The sequence below is a fragment of the Cebidichthys violaceus genome, unplaced genomic scaffold, assembly GCF_023349555.1.
Source record: "Cebidichthys violaceus isolate CVI_PGR_0920_01 unplaced genomic scaffold, fCebVio1.0.p SCAF_320, whole genome shotgun sequence".
Classification (NCBI taxonomy): Eukaryota; Metazoa; Chordata; class Actinopteri; order Perciformes; family Stichaeidae; genus Cebidichthys; species Cebidichthys violaceus.
In genome coordinates, this window is record NW_027176507.1 from 136 (window position 1) to 17,726 (window position 17,591).

Below are 17,591 nucleotides of genomic sequence, written 5' to 3' on the forward strand. Positions count from 1 at the left end.
TTCTTAGTGGGCGGTTTGATGTTTGGTCCAGACTGTCGGATTTAACCGCGCTGGTTTCATCGCGGCTAAAAAGTCACGGAGCAGCTGCGTTTTATTACAACGCCTTTGATTAAGTGCTCAGATTGAGACACACACACACACACACACACACACACACACACACACACACACACACACACACACACACACACACACACACACACACACACACAGGTCTCTAAAAATGAAAGTGGATCATTTATACAAAAGGAAAATGTATCTCAGAAGACAAACCGTACTCGTGAGATTCCCTTTTGTTATGACTACATTATTACTGAAAACAATTCCTCGGCTCAGATCTGTCGGCTCATATACTTTTCTTTTTTTTGGGGGGGGGGGGGGGGGGGGGGGGTTGGGTTACCTGTTGATAGTAGATATAAGCCAGGACGCCGGCCAGGATCTCCAACAGGAAGATACACAGCAGCAGGACAAAGTACTGAGGACAACAGAACAAGAAGGACACACAGTCAGTGGATGTGGCGATGTGAGCAAAAGCGACAAAAATCTAAAACACATATTTCTCCTCGTAGATCGGTTTGGTGCGAGTCGACTAGTTTGGAGAGATCAAACAGAAATCATGACCCGGTTCCTCAAAATAATCCATCGACCCGGTTGTGAGCCGGTTCCATTGTGCGGTTGGTAATAGTATGGAACTGGGACAAAGGTGTCTCAACACTTGGAGGGGTAGCTCCTGGCAGGACTTTACATATCTTGAATTAATGAGCGTAAAGCTGATGATTTGATAAATGTATACGCCGGACAAGAAACCTGCAGAGGAAAAGATGCAATTTATTTGGGACACTGTTCATTTATAAAGACCATATATGGGCGTTTATGTAAATATGATGCAATAAAATACAACCTCAACACCGAGGACGGACGAAGAAAATCTTCCCAAACGTAGGATTTACTGCAGGACTGATGTTGTACAGGTGTAACTAATTAAATGTTAACAGTAGTGCATTAAAAAAAAAACCACGCTACGGTTCTCTACTCGCGTTTTGAACGGCTGAACCTGTGAGTTATTGCTCATGGGCACGTCTCCCACTGAGTGCAGTTTGCTGTTCAGAGTTTATGACCGGCGTCTGATTCGTGAGGGGAGTTTTTTTAGAGGGAAGGTTTCCCGCAGAATTAAGCACAACAGAGGAGATATTATCAGACTACGGAAAAAAAAACAACCTTGACCCAAATTCCTCCGGCCCGCTGCTCGTCAGAGACAGAAAACCAGGCCAGTGAAGTGGACCCGGTCCGCGACCCGACAGCTGATTAGAACTGTGAGCCTGAACGCTGAACGACGATCTCTCACACTTTAAAGCTACCCACGAGGAACTTTGCACTTGTGTTGATTCTGGCGGTCCCTGTGGACAAACGGAGTACTGCAACGTAAATACGTTCATTTTTGAACATTACAGAAAAATGGGGGTTTAACAGAAACGCATCAAAGCGGTTGCGACGGCAGTCTGCACTACTGTATTAATAACAGTAAGCACCCTCCAGCTATTTATTGATTTTAAAATCAGTCTCGACTCATAAACACCCGAGGGGCACGGTGTAATTATTGCCATGGCGACGCTCAGCAGGGTCACCTGTGCAGCTCTGCATCGGCTTCAAGATGTCTGGCTGAACAACAGAATGACTAACATGACGAGGTGAAAGTCATCATGCTGTAAAATAATTGAACATTTTTATGTTTCTCTCTCTCACAGCTGCTGCTTTTTTTTTTTGTAACTTCATCCTCACTCCGTAAAGGAACATTTAACTGCAGCGAGGAGACACACACACACACACACACACACACACACACACACACACACACACACACACACACACACACACACACACACACACACACACACACACACACACACACACACACACACACACACACACACACACTTTGTATGCAGCTCCGTGTTTTCCTGCGTTTCTACTTCAGACTTCATTAGAAGCGTACCGCCGCCTTTACGATTACTGAGCGAGATCAGAGTCCCGCTGAAGGTGACTCTGATCACACAGATGACGGTCGGATGCTCGCAGAGTATATAATCCATATTTAAATCTAATAATGTTGTTTCTATGAACAGGTTGGCTGTGCGAGAGGATCTACACACTGCAACTTTAACGAATGAACCATCTTTGCGCTTTTAGAAGTCGAGTTGATTCCGTAGATTCACATCATTTGAGCCACGTTTTGTTAATCTACAGTTCTTTTTGCCATAAGATTATTTAACTTAAAAACCCATAAATCTGCCCGATTGAACACAGGATTAAACAACGTGTTTATCTCCACTTATAATGACCTCGTTTCATGTCGTTGAAGAAGAGCGCATTTATGTTTATGAGTGAGAAACGTCACTTAAAAGCTCATAAAACAAAAAGATTTTGGATGAAGACATTCTGACGAGTTTAAAAAAGGTAATGAGACGAGATATCAGTCCAGGAATCTGCCTCTTTTGATGCGCGGCACAAAGACAGCACAGCACACACACACACACACACGCACACGCACACACAGTGCAAGGATTTTAAACTGAGCATGAACACTTCGCTATATCTTATGTCAACTATCCCACCTTTAAAAAAAAAAAGAAGAAAAGAAGGATGGACTTCAGCTCGTTTGCGATCACGTGACTATTTTGTCGCACGTATTGGAAATAGAGGAAAGTGAATAAATAAAAGGGTTGGTTGAACCTACAACTATTTAGTGAGTGAAACAAGCAAGAAAAGCTGGTTGTTTTTTTGGAGACGTTTTCATCACCACAACCACTAGGGCGACCTTGAGCGCGCGGCTACAACCGGCTTACCCATAATGCTGTGCGGTTTGCTGCAGCAGAATGAGAGATTAGACCAAAAAGAAGATACAAGTGAGACAGACAGAAGGAGGTATGTAGAGAAGACACACACTCCAGACTTGTGATGAAGTCACTTTCTCCACAGGTGGATCCAGACGCTGTTAGGACTGCTTTCCATCTGGATCACTTGGAAAGGAAAAAAAGTTTCTCACACACACACACACACACACACACACACACACACACACACACACACACACACACACACACACACACACACACACACACACACACACACACCTTTTCCCGCGGGAGAGTTTTCCTCTTCGTCTCACTGACCTCGCTCTCGTACTCTCCGTCTGATAAACCTCCCCTTTAATCTAGAGGGGAGGTTCAACTTAAGCTGCAGACATCCTGGTGATGTTGAGGCTGCATCAGGTGGTGGTAGAAAACTCCTGACTTTCAGGTTACAAAACCTGTGGCCAATCACAGCTGCTCTCAAGCAGGTACCCGGCACTCACCACATACAGAAAAACAATCACTTCACCCCCCCCCCCCCCCCCACCCTTAAGTTTGCCCTCCTTAACAATCTCGATAGCATCTCTGCCTGCCGACGAGTTGGTTCCTTCACTGTGATTCATCGACCTAATCTCAGCTCTGCCGAATGCACCGAGCGTTTCAAAGCCACACACACACACACACACACACACACACACACACACACACACACACACACACACACACACACACACACACACACACACACACACACACACACACACACACACACACACACACACCTCAATTTACACAGAAGTGCTGACTTATAACTCCAGAGGTGACTTCATCTCCTGCGTGCAGATAGATCTGTAGACTCTTTTCAATTATGTTTTTAAAAGCTTTGTTTACTCAATATTCAGCGTGGAGAATCTAAAGCGGTCCTTTGTCTTTTGAAACGTCACAGCGATGCTAGAATTAGTCTTTTTAACTACTTCCCTTTCAAATCTGTGTCTCTACATTATTATTTACGATAACTATAACTTTATCTCACCTGCTTCGTTTTATGTAGATTGTTTACTTTTAACATCGTACTAGAACTTTTTTTCCCCATGGCTGTTTCACCGTGAAGCACTTGTGATTAAAGTGTGCGATATGAATCTAATTCTTATTACTTATCATTAGGATATCTAGGTTTAAGTCAAAAGTCCATTTTACCCTTTAAATTTACTCTTGAATTTTATAACATTATTACAAAACTATTTGAGAATAAAACAGTAATTCCAGTTGCCTCTGACTACCGTTTAAATATGTCGTTTCGAGGTATAAAATGAGTTTTTTTTTGGGAGAAGTTAACAACGACGTGTCATCACTTTGTCCTACATGCCGTCCTTTGTCCTCTAGAACCGTACCGTACCGTTCTGTACCGGCTCTGCTGAGTTCTTACAGTTCTTACAAACATTTGCCCACAGCGTCGTGCGTCACGCGTACATTTACCATGTTGATATACGTGTGTGTGTGTGTGTGTGGGTGTGTGTGTGTGTGGATGAAATATGTAGCAGTGTGTGAACAGTGCAGTGGGGTTTTTTTTGTGTGTGTTTTGTGCACGAGTGCAGAGTCGGTTGCCATGCGGGCAAAACCCTGTGCCGTGTGCAGAGGGAGCCGAATCAAACATGGGCACACGAACGCTGCTACTGTAAGAACTCTTTGTGTCTGAACTGAACCCAATGGAGGCCAACGTGTGTGTGTGTGTGTGTGTGTGTGTGTGTGTGTGTGTGTGTGTGTGTGTGTGTGTCGCCAAAGACGTCCTAACAAACGTGGCTTGGCTTGTTCCAGAATGGAAACACAAAATCCAGTCTGATGCCAAGAGCGATGTCAGATAAACTGATGTACATCCGTCTTGTAAATAAACTAGAACTACCGCCTCGTGTGCCTCGTCAGTGCTTTATCCTATCAGACATGGGTGTGAACTCGTCATGAATAGCATATGAATTCTTCAAAAACTGTGTTTTGTGAGGTCACAGTGAAGAAATTCATATAGATATGACGTGAACGGGTGGAAACGTGAGGTCACAGTGAGCCTCGAGCCGCCAAACTGTTCATACCTGGGCAGGTGCTGAAAAGAAGTACAATCCCTGAAAAGAAGTACATTCCCTGAAAAGAAGTACATTCCCTGAAAAGAAGTACATTCCCTGAAAAGAAGTACATTCCCTGAAAAGAAGTACATTCCCTGAAAAGAGGTACATTCCCTGAAAAGAGGTACATTCCCTGAAAAGAAGTACATTCCCTGTGGATATTAATCTCCTGACCGGTGTAACTTTGGCCCTTCTCTTCTGTGTCATTGCAGCTTGTTAAATGTCTTATTTATAAGATGACGTCATTATTCAGTACGCTGTCCTGCTCATCTGCTCATCTGCTCATCGCGGCAAGATCCACATTTTGTTGAAATTTGCAATAAAGTTAAAAGTCCAAAAAAGTAAACGGTGCCGTTGATGTTTTTAACGTTGGGGTCGTTCCATCTTTTACTTCCATCTCACACAGAAAAACGATGGTTCTTTAAAACGCTGTGCGGTTCCACGAAGAACCATCAACCATTAAAGAACCATTCCATCTCCTTCATCTACATGATGTCGTATGGTTCTTTGGGATATTAAAGGGTTCTTAATTCATGTTTGAGTTATTGGATGGTGGAGGGGGGGGGTATAAATTGCACAACAACAAAAAAAAATGAAAAGGGGGTTCTTTAGAGAACCTTTAAGCTTTCTTTCTGGTTCTTTAAAAGTTCTCTTTGAAGCTCCTTGACAGGAAACATTTAAGAAAACGGTTCTTTAAAGAGAACCTTGGTCTGAAAGGTTCTTTGTGGAACCAGAAATGGATCTTCTATGGCACCACTCTAAAAGAACCATTTTCAGAACCAGACGGCACCTTTATCTTTCTCTGTGTATGACGGCTTATTCTAACCACTGACAAACCAGCTAATGTGTCTCTTACATATTTGTAAGAACCATGAGTGGACCTACAAGGCGTCATGGAAACAAAGATGTCCTCCAATAAGAATTAGAGTACACCTTACGGTCCCACGGTTTCTTTACATGCTTCCTTCAGGTTCCACAGGAGGTCCTCTTACCACTCGCAGTAGCCTCCTCTGCTCCTTGAAGGTGGCGCAGCAGCCCAGCACCCCCGTGACCATGACGATGGCTCCGGCCAGGACCAGGATGTAGGCGGAGGCGGCGTAGGTCTTGGAGGAGAGAAGGCTGATGTAGTCGCTCTTCTCCACCAAGGTCCAAACGCCCACCGCCATCACGCCGCCGCCGGCCAGCTGGGAGGAGAAGAGCACGAGGTTAAAGAGGAGACTGTGGAGGAGACCAGAGCTGGGAGACACAGAGAGGTTTGAAGCATGCATCACTGCAGGAGGAGGACATGAGCGACCGTCAATGGTTCAACGTGAGCTGCAGCAATTAGTCAATTGACAAATGTGCCTAAAACTAATATGACATTTGTCAGAATGTCAAACATTCTCTGGTTTCAGCTTCTCTAATCAGAGCATTTGCTGCTTTTCTTTGTTAAATATAATATCTTTGAGTTCAGGACAAATAAAACCAATCGAAGAAAATAGCATTTTTTTCCTTTCTTTTTTTTTTTTTTTACATTTTTAATTGATTAATTAAGAAAATAAGTGGCGGATGAATCAATGAATAAAATAATACTGAGATGAAGCCCTAAACGTTGTTCTACTAAGTGTTGGTTGGGGAAAAGACATTATTTTATTTAAATATTTTGAGATGCAGGACTTTAACTCTACAGAGAAATCATATAGTTTGAAGTCTGAAGGACTAATCCAGCATTTAAATTTCTTTTTTTTAAATCAATGCTTCAACCCGGCACATAACGGTCACAGTCCGACATCTTCAGCATTATTTCAGATAACGGCTGGAGAGAAGATGAGGAAAATGAAATCAATGCGAGTCAGCAGATGGTGCGGCAGAAATCTGTCCTCGTGCCAAAGCAGTCAAATTAAAATTAGATTTAACGAATTAAAAATAAAGGGAAGACGATGACCACAAGACACAGAGTCAGACTGTAGCCACACAACACACACAGTGTTGTTACCTCTCTTCAATTCAATTTGAATTAATAGTAACACTTTTAAACTCTAATGCAGTGCATGGCCTTAGTGCCAACTTACAATATGGTGATATATTATGTCTGAATCTGGATATACGCTGAGTTGAAACGGGCCAAAACTGGCAAATATCGGTTCAAGTCTTCAAAGATTATGATGTAAACGTAAGATATAAAACGTGTAAACGTGTTATTTCACTAAATTTAGTCAACGCCTAATATGTGTAATGCATTATTAAAGTGTCATTTCTTAGAAATATTTAAATATTTCATCAGAGTTTGACTCAAAGAGACATAAAAAAACATTTAAAAAAAACTGAGAATATCAAACAATATATTGCATAATATCTTGAAAATTAAAAAAATGGCACAGAGGAAATGTAAACGTTGGCGACCTCCAGTGGCAGCAGGAGGTACTGAAACAGTCCAAAAGGACCTGAAGTGAACGAGAGAGACAGAGAGAGAGAGAGACAGAGAGAGAGAGACAGAGAGAGAGAGACAGAGAGAGAGACAGAGACAGAGAGAGAGACAGAGACAGAGAGAGAGACAGAGAGAGAGAGACGGAGAGAGAGAGAGAGAAAGAGAGAGAGACAGACAGACACACAGAGACAGACACAGACAGAGAGAGACAGACAGAGAGAGAAACGGAGAGAGAGAGAGAGAGAGAGACAGAGAGAGAGAGACAGAGAGAGACAGAGAGAGAGACAGAGAGAGAGACAGAGACAGAGAGAGAGACAGAGAGAGAGAGACGGAGAGAGAGAGAGAGAAAGAGAGAGAGACAGACAGACAGACACACAGAGACAGACACAGACAGAGAGAGACAGACAGAGAGAGAAACAGAGAGAGAGAGAGAGACAGACAGACAGACAGACAGACAGAGACAGACAGAGAGACAGACAGACAGAGAGAGACAGACAGAGAGAGAGAGACGGAGAGAGAGAGAGACAGAGAGACAGACAAACAGAGAGAGAGACAGAGAGAGAGACAGACAGACAGACAGACAGAGAGAGACAGACAGACAGAGAGAGACAGACAGAGAGACAGACAGACAGACAGACAGACAGACAGACAGACAGACAGACAGAGAGAGAGAGAGAGAGAGAGAGAGAGAGAGAGAGAGAGAGAGAGAGAGAGAGAGAGAGACGATTCCTATCGCCACATTCCTGATACTGGAACATTTTTTTTTTGGGAGGGGAATAAAGGCTTTGAATGCATCTTCTGTGGTGAAGTGGAACAGCAGCAGGCATTCATCTGCTGTCTGAATGGAACTCTGTTGATGAGCTTCCTCTGCTGTTTGCACCCATTAAAGCTAAATCACAAAGTCAATACGAGGGCATTGTCTGCGCTACTGTCCTTTTGTTGTGAAAGGAACAAACATTGTTTCAGTTTCAAAATGCTAAAATAATTAGTAATCGCTGAGTCAGAGCGGTCAGACGATGAGGCGGGTCGTAAAAGAAAAACGTCTCCAGATTATCTAAAAAGACTTTTATTTGGAGGTAAAGCTCGGAGGAACTCTGACCCAGGCCTGTGAACCAAGCCAGAGTCCGGAATGAAATCCTTTGTGCGAAACTTACCCAAAAGAAAAAGTTGAACGCGAACAGGAGGTATTTCAGGCAGATGGTTCCGCATGCTTCCTTCTTCTCCTCGTAGACCCCCATGCTGCAGATGTGACAGTAACACACAGTAGGAGACATGTTTATAGTCGACTCAAATCTAAAGCGCTCTCACAAAGAAATGAACAAAAACACGACAACCGAAACAGTACTTTCTTTGATTCCTCACTTTGAGAAACAGGAAAATCTTCCTTTCCCCCCATTTTACACATAAAACCAAAACTATTGTTCCAATCCCTACTTTAACATTAAAGTTAGACCCAGACAGATGATGTTTTCAGAGAAAAAGCGCTGGTTTGTTGAAGGTTATTAAGTCAAGAATATTAAAAATGAAGTCGGGTTGAAGCTAGCGATCATCATTTTCATACAATCAGTCGATAAAATGTCTTTTATCTGCATTATTACTTTTGACCGACAGTCTAAACCCGGATATATTAAATCTACCGTCACACGACAAAGACGAGCTGCAAACCTTCACATGAATACTGAATAGAATATTTGGCATTTTCAGCTTAAAAATAAATGTCAATGATTGACAGTGGCCCTTTAATTTAAGTGCAATGCATGCTGGTTGTTGGCACACAAGGACACAGAATTAAGAGTTTGAAATTAAAGCAAACTTTCCTTTTTTTTTTTTTTTTTAATGGTGACTTGCTGTTAAAGAACGAGGCTGATGCAGAACACGGGGGAGTGCGCTGTAGAACGGCAGCGTAGGCAGAACCAGTGGGGCTGAGTTATTACACGCGTGTGCGGAGAGACCCGTGACTAAGCACCGAGTGGGAGCCCAGAGTCGGCCCAAGGCTTTGGGATTAGAACCGCCCGCTTCACTTTTCCGCCCGGTACCAACGTCTTCTAGAGGCCAAAAAAAAAAAAAACCCGTCTTCTTAAAACGGCAAAGTGAATATTTCAGAAACAGCTTGGAGCTTATTCCAACAATGTGTTTGGACTGCAGTAAATGAACACTTTTCACCACAACAATGGCGAACACGACACCAGTTTGAGGTCTGAAGATGAATAGATCCGCTCATAGAGCAACACGACGCTGCCTTCACGTCATAATCTTTGCTCCCAAAGTCTCACATCTTTTTTTCTTCCTTTCCTTTCTTTTTAAACCCACACTTTTCTCGGCTCACTTGCTCCGTCAAGCCCAGACTCGCCCTCCGCTGACTGCCTCTTTTTCAAACTCTTCTCCTCCCCTCCCTCCCCCCCCCCCCCCACGTCTTCCACTCAGATGAGTGCCCCGCATGAGTGAGTGAGTGGACGTCTGGACTCTGTCCGGTGACCATCTGTTAGAGCGGGAACACTTAGCGTGACCGAGTTAATTAAACTCAAACAACACCTCACGGACGAAAAAAACTCCTTATTTTACTGTTTACCGGAGACGGAGAGGAAACAGCTGAGTCAAGAGAAACACGACCAGACAACGCCGTGGTAGAGACCTGTCAATCACAAGGTAGCCCCGCCCCATAAACGCTCTTCTCGTGCTTTCCCCGATGATGCTACATTGTGAACGAGAAACCCGTGTTCAAAACGACAGGAGGAGAGCTAGTTAACGTTAGCCGTTAGCAGCACAGTATATAAGAGGTGGATAAAGTCGTGACGTCACCCGTTGGTTGGTGAACTCTGGTTTCGAAGCCCTCACGTTCGTCATTTTGGCCGTCGCCATCTTGGTTTTTTTTTGCAACCAGTGAACAGGAAGTGACCGTATCTGGACTGAGGAGGAGTGACGTAGAGACGCCGTATACAGCTCTGGTAGAGAGACCTGTCAATCACCGTGTAGCCCCGCCCCTAAAGCATCCCCTGCTTTATGGTCTGTTTGACTCTAAATGGAGCATAATGTACTAAATGAACATCATGCTGTATTGAAGAAGACTGGAAACTAGAGATTGAGACCATAAACTCATGTTTACAATGTTTACTGAGGGAATAAATCAAGAGAGAAGTAGAGTCATTTTAGACTAGACTTCTATACAACCAGAGGAGTCGCCCCCTGATGGACACTAGAGAGAATGCAGGTTTTAAGACGCTTCATCTCTTATTAGCTTCAGATTATACTAGGGAGTGATATCATTGCTCAAAGGCACATTATTAAGCAGGAGTGACGCCCTGTTAGCAGAGACACCTATGACACCTGTCTGACACACAATGAATCAGATCGAGTCAGACAATGTCTCGTCTACCTGTAGAGATTACAGTGGTGAAATACTTAGGAACCGTTTAATTTTACCTGGAAAAGCAAACAGGTATAATTAAGTGTGACAGACGTTGCAGGTTTAGTGAAGGTCGATGGTTATTTGAGGCATGTTGGGGTGGGGGGGGTGGAAACGCTAAATTACTGTATTTCTGAGCACCAACCCACCGGTTGTAGGCTGTTAGATTATCAACCATAGATTTAAGTTGTCATTGTTTGTTCTACCTGTTATTAGAAATGATGAATAAGTAATTAGTTAGCTTGAATATAAAATAAAACCTTACCAGTAGCTTGTAGTATTTTCTTTATTTGTAAACCAGAACGCTGCAAATTAATTAACTGATTACACGTTCTGAGTCTGGTTATTTATGTTCTTCTTTCATTGTAAACTCAATATGTTGGTGTTTGATGTGATCTTGGACTCTGGGAAACTGTGATGGCCGTCTGTTTATTGTCTCCTTCCATTGTAAAAAGACAAAACGATAGCTGCAGCCCTCCTTTAGATCATCAGAATAGATATTCACACGACAGAAAAAAATCCCATAATTCAATATCTAGACTTGACTGTAAACACTGTCTACGGTACTCCACTGTCAGTAAGCAGCTCTGGAGACAACACAACTCTGAACACTACTTAAACACTGCTTTACATCTGCATCATGTCATCTCTGCGTTGACGTTTTGGGGATAAATGGGGTTTTGGCAAATCCAGAAACAAAAGAAAAGTACAATTTCACGTCTGAGCTATGAACATTGTATCTGAAAAGATAAAATAAATACATTGTTATTTTATTTTTCACACTAAAACAATCAAAATTGATAATTGGCACCACAGGTAGGAGGGAAAAACATGTATTTTAGATTTTGGTGTCCCTTTAAAGAACTAACTTCTACATGATATTGCTGTAAAAACTACTTTTATACAGTCAAACGTGAACATTTAAATGTGTGTATTTCAGATTCATACACCCGCTCTCATTATCATGAGAAACTAGTGTTTCTCTGGTAAAAATGACTCACTTTTGAATCCATATTAAATCACACCCGAGCCATTTATTAACTGAAGTTAGCTAGTTAGCACTGAGCTAAACGGTACCGTCACCAACCGTGCGTAGAACCGCTGGGAACCAGTTACCGTCCTCTATGTGGTTCTCAGTGACCGGTTAAGAGCTCACGATAACATCTAGAGACGTAGTTTTAATAACCTCCATCGTGTTTTAAATCACCATCACCGGGGGAGAGCTAACGCTAAAGTTACACGTCGTTGTTGTTGTAGTGTAAAAACATGTTTTATTAAGATTCGGTACTTTTAATAGACGGCAACATGCGGATAAAACCCTGTTTGATAGACGAGGTTGAATAGAAAGATGCTAAATGTTGCGTCTGTTTCGTAAAAAAAAAAAAGACTTCCTTGTCTGGTCGATGCTACACCGCAGTGTGTGTGTGTGTGTGTGTGTGTGTGTGTGTGTGTGTGTGTGTGTGTGTGTGTGTGATAGCTTACAACTCTTACCTGCCCCTGTTTGTTTGATCTCCTATCGATATATTTATTTAAGAAGAAAAGCGATGGTATGCGATGGGATATTCCTTAAAAACCGTCAGTTTTCATTCCACCTTCCTCGGTTAAAGTGGTGCGTTCAGGTTCCGTACAGACTGAAGAGAGAGAGAGAGAGAGAGAGAGAGAGAGAGAGAGGCTGGAGGAGCTGACTCCGCCCAGGGCCACCTTAAGTGGGGCTTGGTGTGGTTTTTGTTTTTTTCTGTCCCGGGGCAACGCTTATGTGTGTGTGTGTGTGTGTGTGTGTGTGTGTGTGTGTGTGTGTGTGTGTGTGTGTGTGTATGGAAGAACATTACTGCCACTGAGGAAAAAATAAAGATCCTGTAAGTCATTATTATGAGATAGTAAGTCAAGATGACTTATTATCTCATAACAATGACTTTTATCTCATAATAATGACTTACTATCTCATAATAATTACTTTTATCTCATAATAATGACTTTTATCTCATAATAATGATGTTTATCTCATAATAATGACTTACAATCTCATAATAATAACTTATGACTTAATGAAAGGCTCCTTCATTTCATATTCTCAAACATAAGAATTAATTTAATTACCAAAAAACCCCAACTGATACTGACTTTTCGTACAAGGTTGTATTAACAACTGGTTTTAGTGGGTAACTGCCCTGCAGCTATGAATCACCATCAAGTCAATTTTATATCATGTGTGTGTGTGTGTGTGTGTGTGTGTGTAGTAATACACACTCACCACTAGATGACAGTGGGTTTTTTTTTCTGGCTCGACTTCAGATATCCTTCCCAGAAGCATTACTTATAATCTTGAGTGGAAATGTGACTGAAAAAGTAACCATTAATAGCATCCATTAATAACACGTTATCATACGTATACAGCCTTGACCTGTTGCCCTTTGTAATAAATGTCAGAAAAAGAGTAAACAAAGTACCCCAAAATGGATTTTCACAACATTATTTGTTTTGGGCATTTATTCAGTTTTTTCAAGCAGAAAAGAAAAACGTCCATTTTAGGGTAACAGGAGTACAAGGTTTAGGAAATGAGAATAAGCAGCACATGCAACAGGAAATTCAGACCACAATAAAATGCAAGGCATTCTTAACTTGAAATCTTTAAAGGTCCCATATTTTAAAAAGTGAGATTTTCATGTTTTTCATTATTTAAAAAAAAAGAGCTTATTATGGAGGGATCCCTCCCCTGTTGCTCTCCCTAAGGTTTCTTCCTTTTTCCCCCTCTCTGTTAAAGTTTTTTTTTTTTTGGGGGGGGGGGGGGGGGGGGCTTTTACCAATTCAATAGCCTATAAGTAACTCTATGTATTAACCAAATATTTCACCATTAAAAAAATAACTTCATTTATATAGCACCTTTAAAAACAAAGTTTCAAAGTGCTTCACAAATAAGATCCAGAACCCAAGAGGTAAAACACGATGTAGCAAAATACATGTGCAACAAATACAGTCAGCTACATGAATAATTATCTTTTAATATCACATTTAGTCACAGCCACAGTATATACTGTTGTCAAGGTGAATGTAAACAAACTCGCCACAATGTCATGTGTGTGTGTACGTGTGTGTGTGTGTGTGTGTGTGTGTGTTGGTGGTGGGGGGGGGATAAACCCTGTTACTAGGAAAGACACAAGCTGTCAGTCTTGAGTTGCTTGTGCCTGCATGCACCATTCAGACCGCTGCTACTCCAGCCTCTAACAGGTACGCACACTTTTGTTGTTTCTGCAGCGGTTTTGATGGAAGTAGCTGATGTTCTGAAATAGTTAAAGGATGCATCACGTCTGTGTAAAGCAACAAGCTGTTTGGGAGTTTTCTAAGAAGATTAAATGGCACTGAGGACTAAAAGACGGGAGCATGTGAACAACGACGACAACGAAAACCTTCTAAATGAAACCACTACTCTTCTCTGACTGAAAGAGGGAGCAGAAATTGATGACTTTGTCTCTGTGTGTATCCATAGCACTCTTAAACCAGAACAAGATGTTTCCCCTTTAACACTTATGTCACTTAATCCTTAATTGCTTATGTAAAGCTTACGTAAGACAGCAGCGGAGCTATTTTCTCTTTGTTTATATGCACTGGTTGTCCAGGAGCTGGTAGTTCTGCTAACCCACAATCTCAGTGGGACAGCTTCTATAAATAAGTAGTCCTCCGGTCAACGCGCCGGTCTTCAGAAGTGGTCCTAATCTTCGTCACACCTGCCACGGCCCTGCCAAGCTATAAATACGGGGATCATAAGAGGATCCACCTGGTGACAGTGGGAAGGAGCCATGTTGGATAGTGATCCCGGCTCACAAGATGTAGCCAGGGAAAAGATTTACAGTACCCATGAACTAATACTCCAAGTGGCAACAACAGCAGTGGAAAGAGGACCTCTTCTTAATTCTTCTTTAATGAAACGGATGAGAAGTAAACTGAAGGAACACCTCAGGATTTGTTCCTTTTCTGTATTTCTGGGAAATTCTCGGATGAGAAGATATATCATTTGAGAGAGAAGCTGCCTTTCTACTTAACGGTAAACTGTAATTTAATGTCGAAGTGTCCCGGTGGAGTACACAGCTGTGATGTAATCTAATGTTAAATGTTTTGATGTAGTGTTAGCTGTAGTTTAATGTAATCTTAATCAGGGGTGGAGCTTGTTTTGGAGGTTTGAAACGCGACTAGCTTTATCTGGATATTTGCAAAACTCTGACTTGCCTTGATTGGCATTGAGCCGTGCAGATAGTTTTGGTTTTTATTTGTCCAGATTTTGAAATAACTAAGAGGTTCAGATCCAAGCCAATACTATGGGGATGAACAGAGTTTCATTTTCAACATTCAATAACATTGAAAAGATTCAACATGACTTTTCTTTACAGAATCCTGGTCTCTTAAACACTTATAAACACTGTTTTTAGAGTGACTATTTCTATTAGTGGAAAGTAGCTCCAATAAAAAAACAATCTGAAGTCTCAGATAAAAACCTGAACTGTCTGCATGGAAAGATGCTGCTAGAGGTGAGAAGATACATCTAAAATGATCAGTCATTTAGCAGCTACAGCCTCTCCTTACAGTCTGCATGTATCGACACTTTGTGACGTGTATTCAGTCTTCAACATGCAATAAACCCTGAGAGCAGTCTAGCTTACTCACAGGTAACAGGTTACTCACAGGTAACAGGTTACAAACAGGTAACAGGTTACTCACAGGTAACAGGTTACAAACAGGTAACAGGTTACTCACAGGTAACAGGTTACTCACAGGTAACAGGTTACAAACAGGTAACAGGTTACTCACAGGTAACAGGTTACAAACAGGTTACTCACAGGTAACAGGTTACTCACAGGTAACAGGTTACAAACAGGTAACAGGTTACTCACAGGTAACAGGTTACTCACAGGTAACGGGTTACAAACAGGTAACAGGTTACTCACAGGTAACAGGTTACTCACAGGTAACAGGTTACTCACAGGTAACAGGTTACTCACAGGTCCAGGTTACAAACAGGTAACAGGTTACTCACAGGTAACAGGTTACAAACAGGTAACAGGTTACTCACAGGTAACAGGTTACTCACAGGTAACAGGTTACAAACAGGTAACAGGTTACTCACAGGTAACAGGTTACTCACAGGTAACAGGTTACAAACAGGAAACAGGTTACTCACAGGTAACAGGTTACTCACAGGTCCAGGTTACTAACAGGTAACATGTTACTCACAGGTCCGGGTTTCTCACAGGTAACAGGTTACTAACAGGTCCATGTTACTCACAGGTCCAGGTTACTAACAGGTCCAGGTTACTCACAGGTAACAGGTTACTCACAGGTAGCAGGTTACTCACAGGTAACAGGTTACTCACAGGTAACAGGTTACAAACAGGTAACAGGTTACTCACAGGTAACAGGTTACTCACAGGTCCAGGTTACTCACAGGTAACATGTTACTAACAGGTCCAGGTTACTCACAGGTAACAGGTTACTCACAGGTAGCAGGTTACTCACAGGTAACAGGTTACAAACAGGTAACAGGTTACTCACAGGTAACAGGTTACTCACAGGTCCAGGTTACTCACAGGTCCAGGTTACTCACAGGTAACAGGTTACTAACAGGTCCAGGTTACTCACAGGTAACATGTTACTAACAGGTCCAGGTTACTCACAGGTAACAGGTTACTAACAGGTCCAGGTTACTAACAGGTCCATGTTACTCACAGGTAACAGGTTACTCACAGGTAACAGGTTACAAACAGGTAACAGGTTACTCACAGGTAACAGGTTACTCACAGGTCCAGGTTACTCACAGGTAACATGTTACTAACAGGTCCAGGTTACTCACAGGTAACAGGTTACTCACAGGTAGCAGGTTACTCACAGGTAACAGGTTACAAACAGGTAACAGGTTACTCACAGGTAACAGGTTACTCACAGGTCCAGGTTACTCACAGGTAACAGGTTACTAACAGGTCCAGGTTACTCACAGGTAACATGTTACTAACAGGTCCAGGTTACTCACAGGTAACAGGTTACTAACAGGTCCAGGTTACTAACAGGTCCATGTTACTCACAGGTAACAGGTTACTCACAGGTCCAGGTTACTAACAAGTCCAGGTTATTCACAGGTAACAGGTTACTAACAGGTCCAGGTTATTCACAGGTAACAGGTTACTAACAAGTCCAGGTTACTCACAGGTAACAGGTTACTCACAGGTCCAGGTTATTCACAGGTAACAGATTAATCACAGGTCCAGGTTACTAACAGGTCCAGGTTACTAACAGGTCCAGGTTACTCACAGGTAACAGGTTACTAACAAGTCCAGGTTACTAACAGGTCCAGGTTACTCACAGGTAACAGGATACTCAGAGCAGGTTACTCACAGGTCCAGGTTACTAACAGGTCCAGGTTACTCACAGGTCCAGGTTATATTATTTGAAATCTTTACCTTCTCTTGAAATCTTTAGAAAAATATTATACAGAACAATGTTGTTGCATATTTTAGCCTCTGATTCCTCTATATGTAGCTACTGTTGTTGTCTTTTGGTAAGTTTTTCATTGCGTTTTTCTGTCCCTGTTTGCACTTGGTTATACAACTTTTTATTCGCTGCCCATCTTGACCAGGTAGGAGAGATCTCAATGAGACCTTTCTGGTTAAAGGGACAGTTCACCGCAAAATCAAAAATAGGTCTTACCTGTGATGCGCTTAATCAATCTAGATTGATTTGATGTGAGCTGTCTGGAGGTATCGACTTCCCTCCAGTATAATGGGACTATACCGTGACCTTGTTGTGAGCTCACAACAAGGTTGGTGGATTATCTT

General features: G+C 42.2%; 1 protein-coding gene across 1 annotated transcript; it reads right to left on the reverse strand.

The window, feature by feature from the left end:
• Nucleotides 1–400: 400 nt before the first annotated feature.
• LOC137883455 (CD151 antigen-like) lies at nucleotides 401–12,404 on the reverse strand (the record flags this gene model as incomplete). Its single annotated transcript, XM_068724945.1, has 4 exons — nucleotides 12,265–12,404; nucleotides 8,525–8,609; nucleotides 5,956–6,147; nucleotides 401–475 (listed from the first exon to the last, which is right to left on the reverse strand). Coding segments are annotated over exons 2-4 (351 nt in total), but the record flags the coding sequence as incomplete, so codon positions are not given.
• Between the last annotated feature and the right edge of the window lie 5,187 nt (nucleotides 12,405–17,591).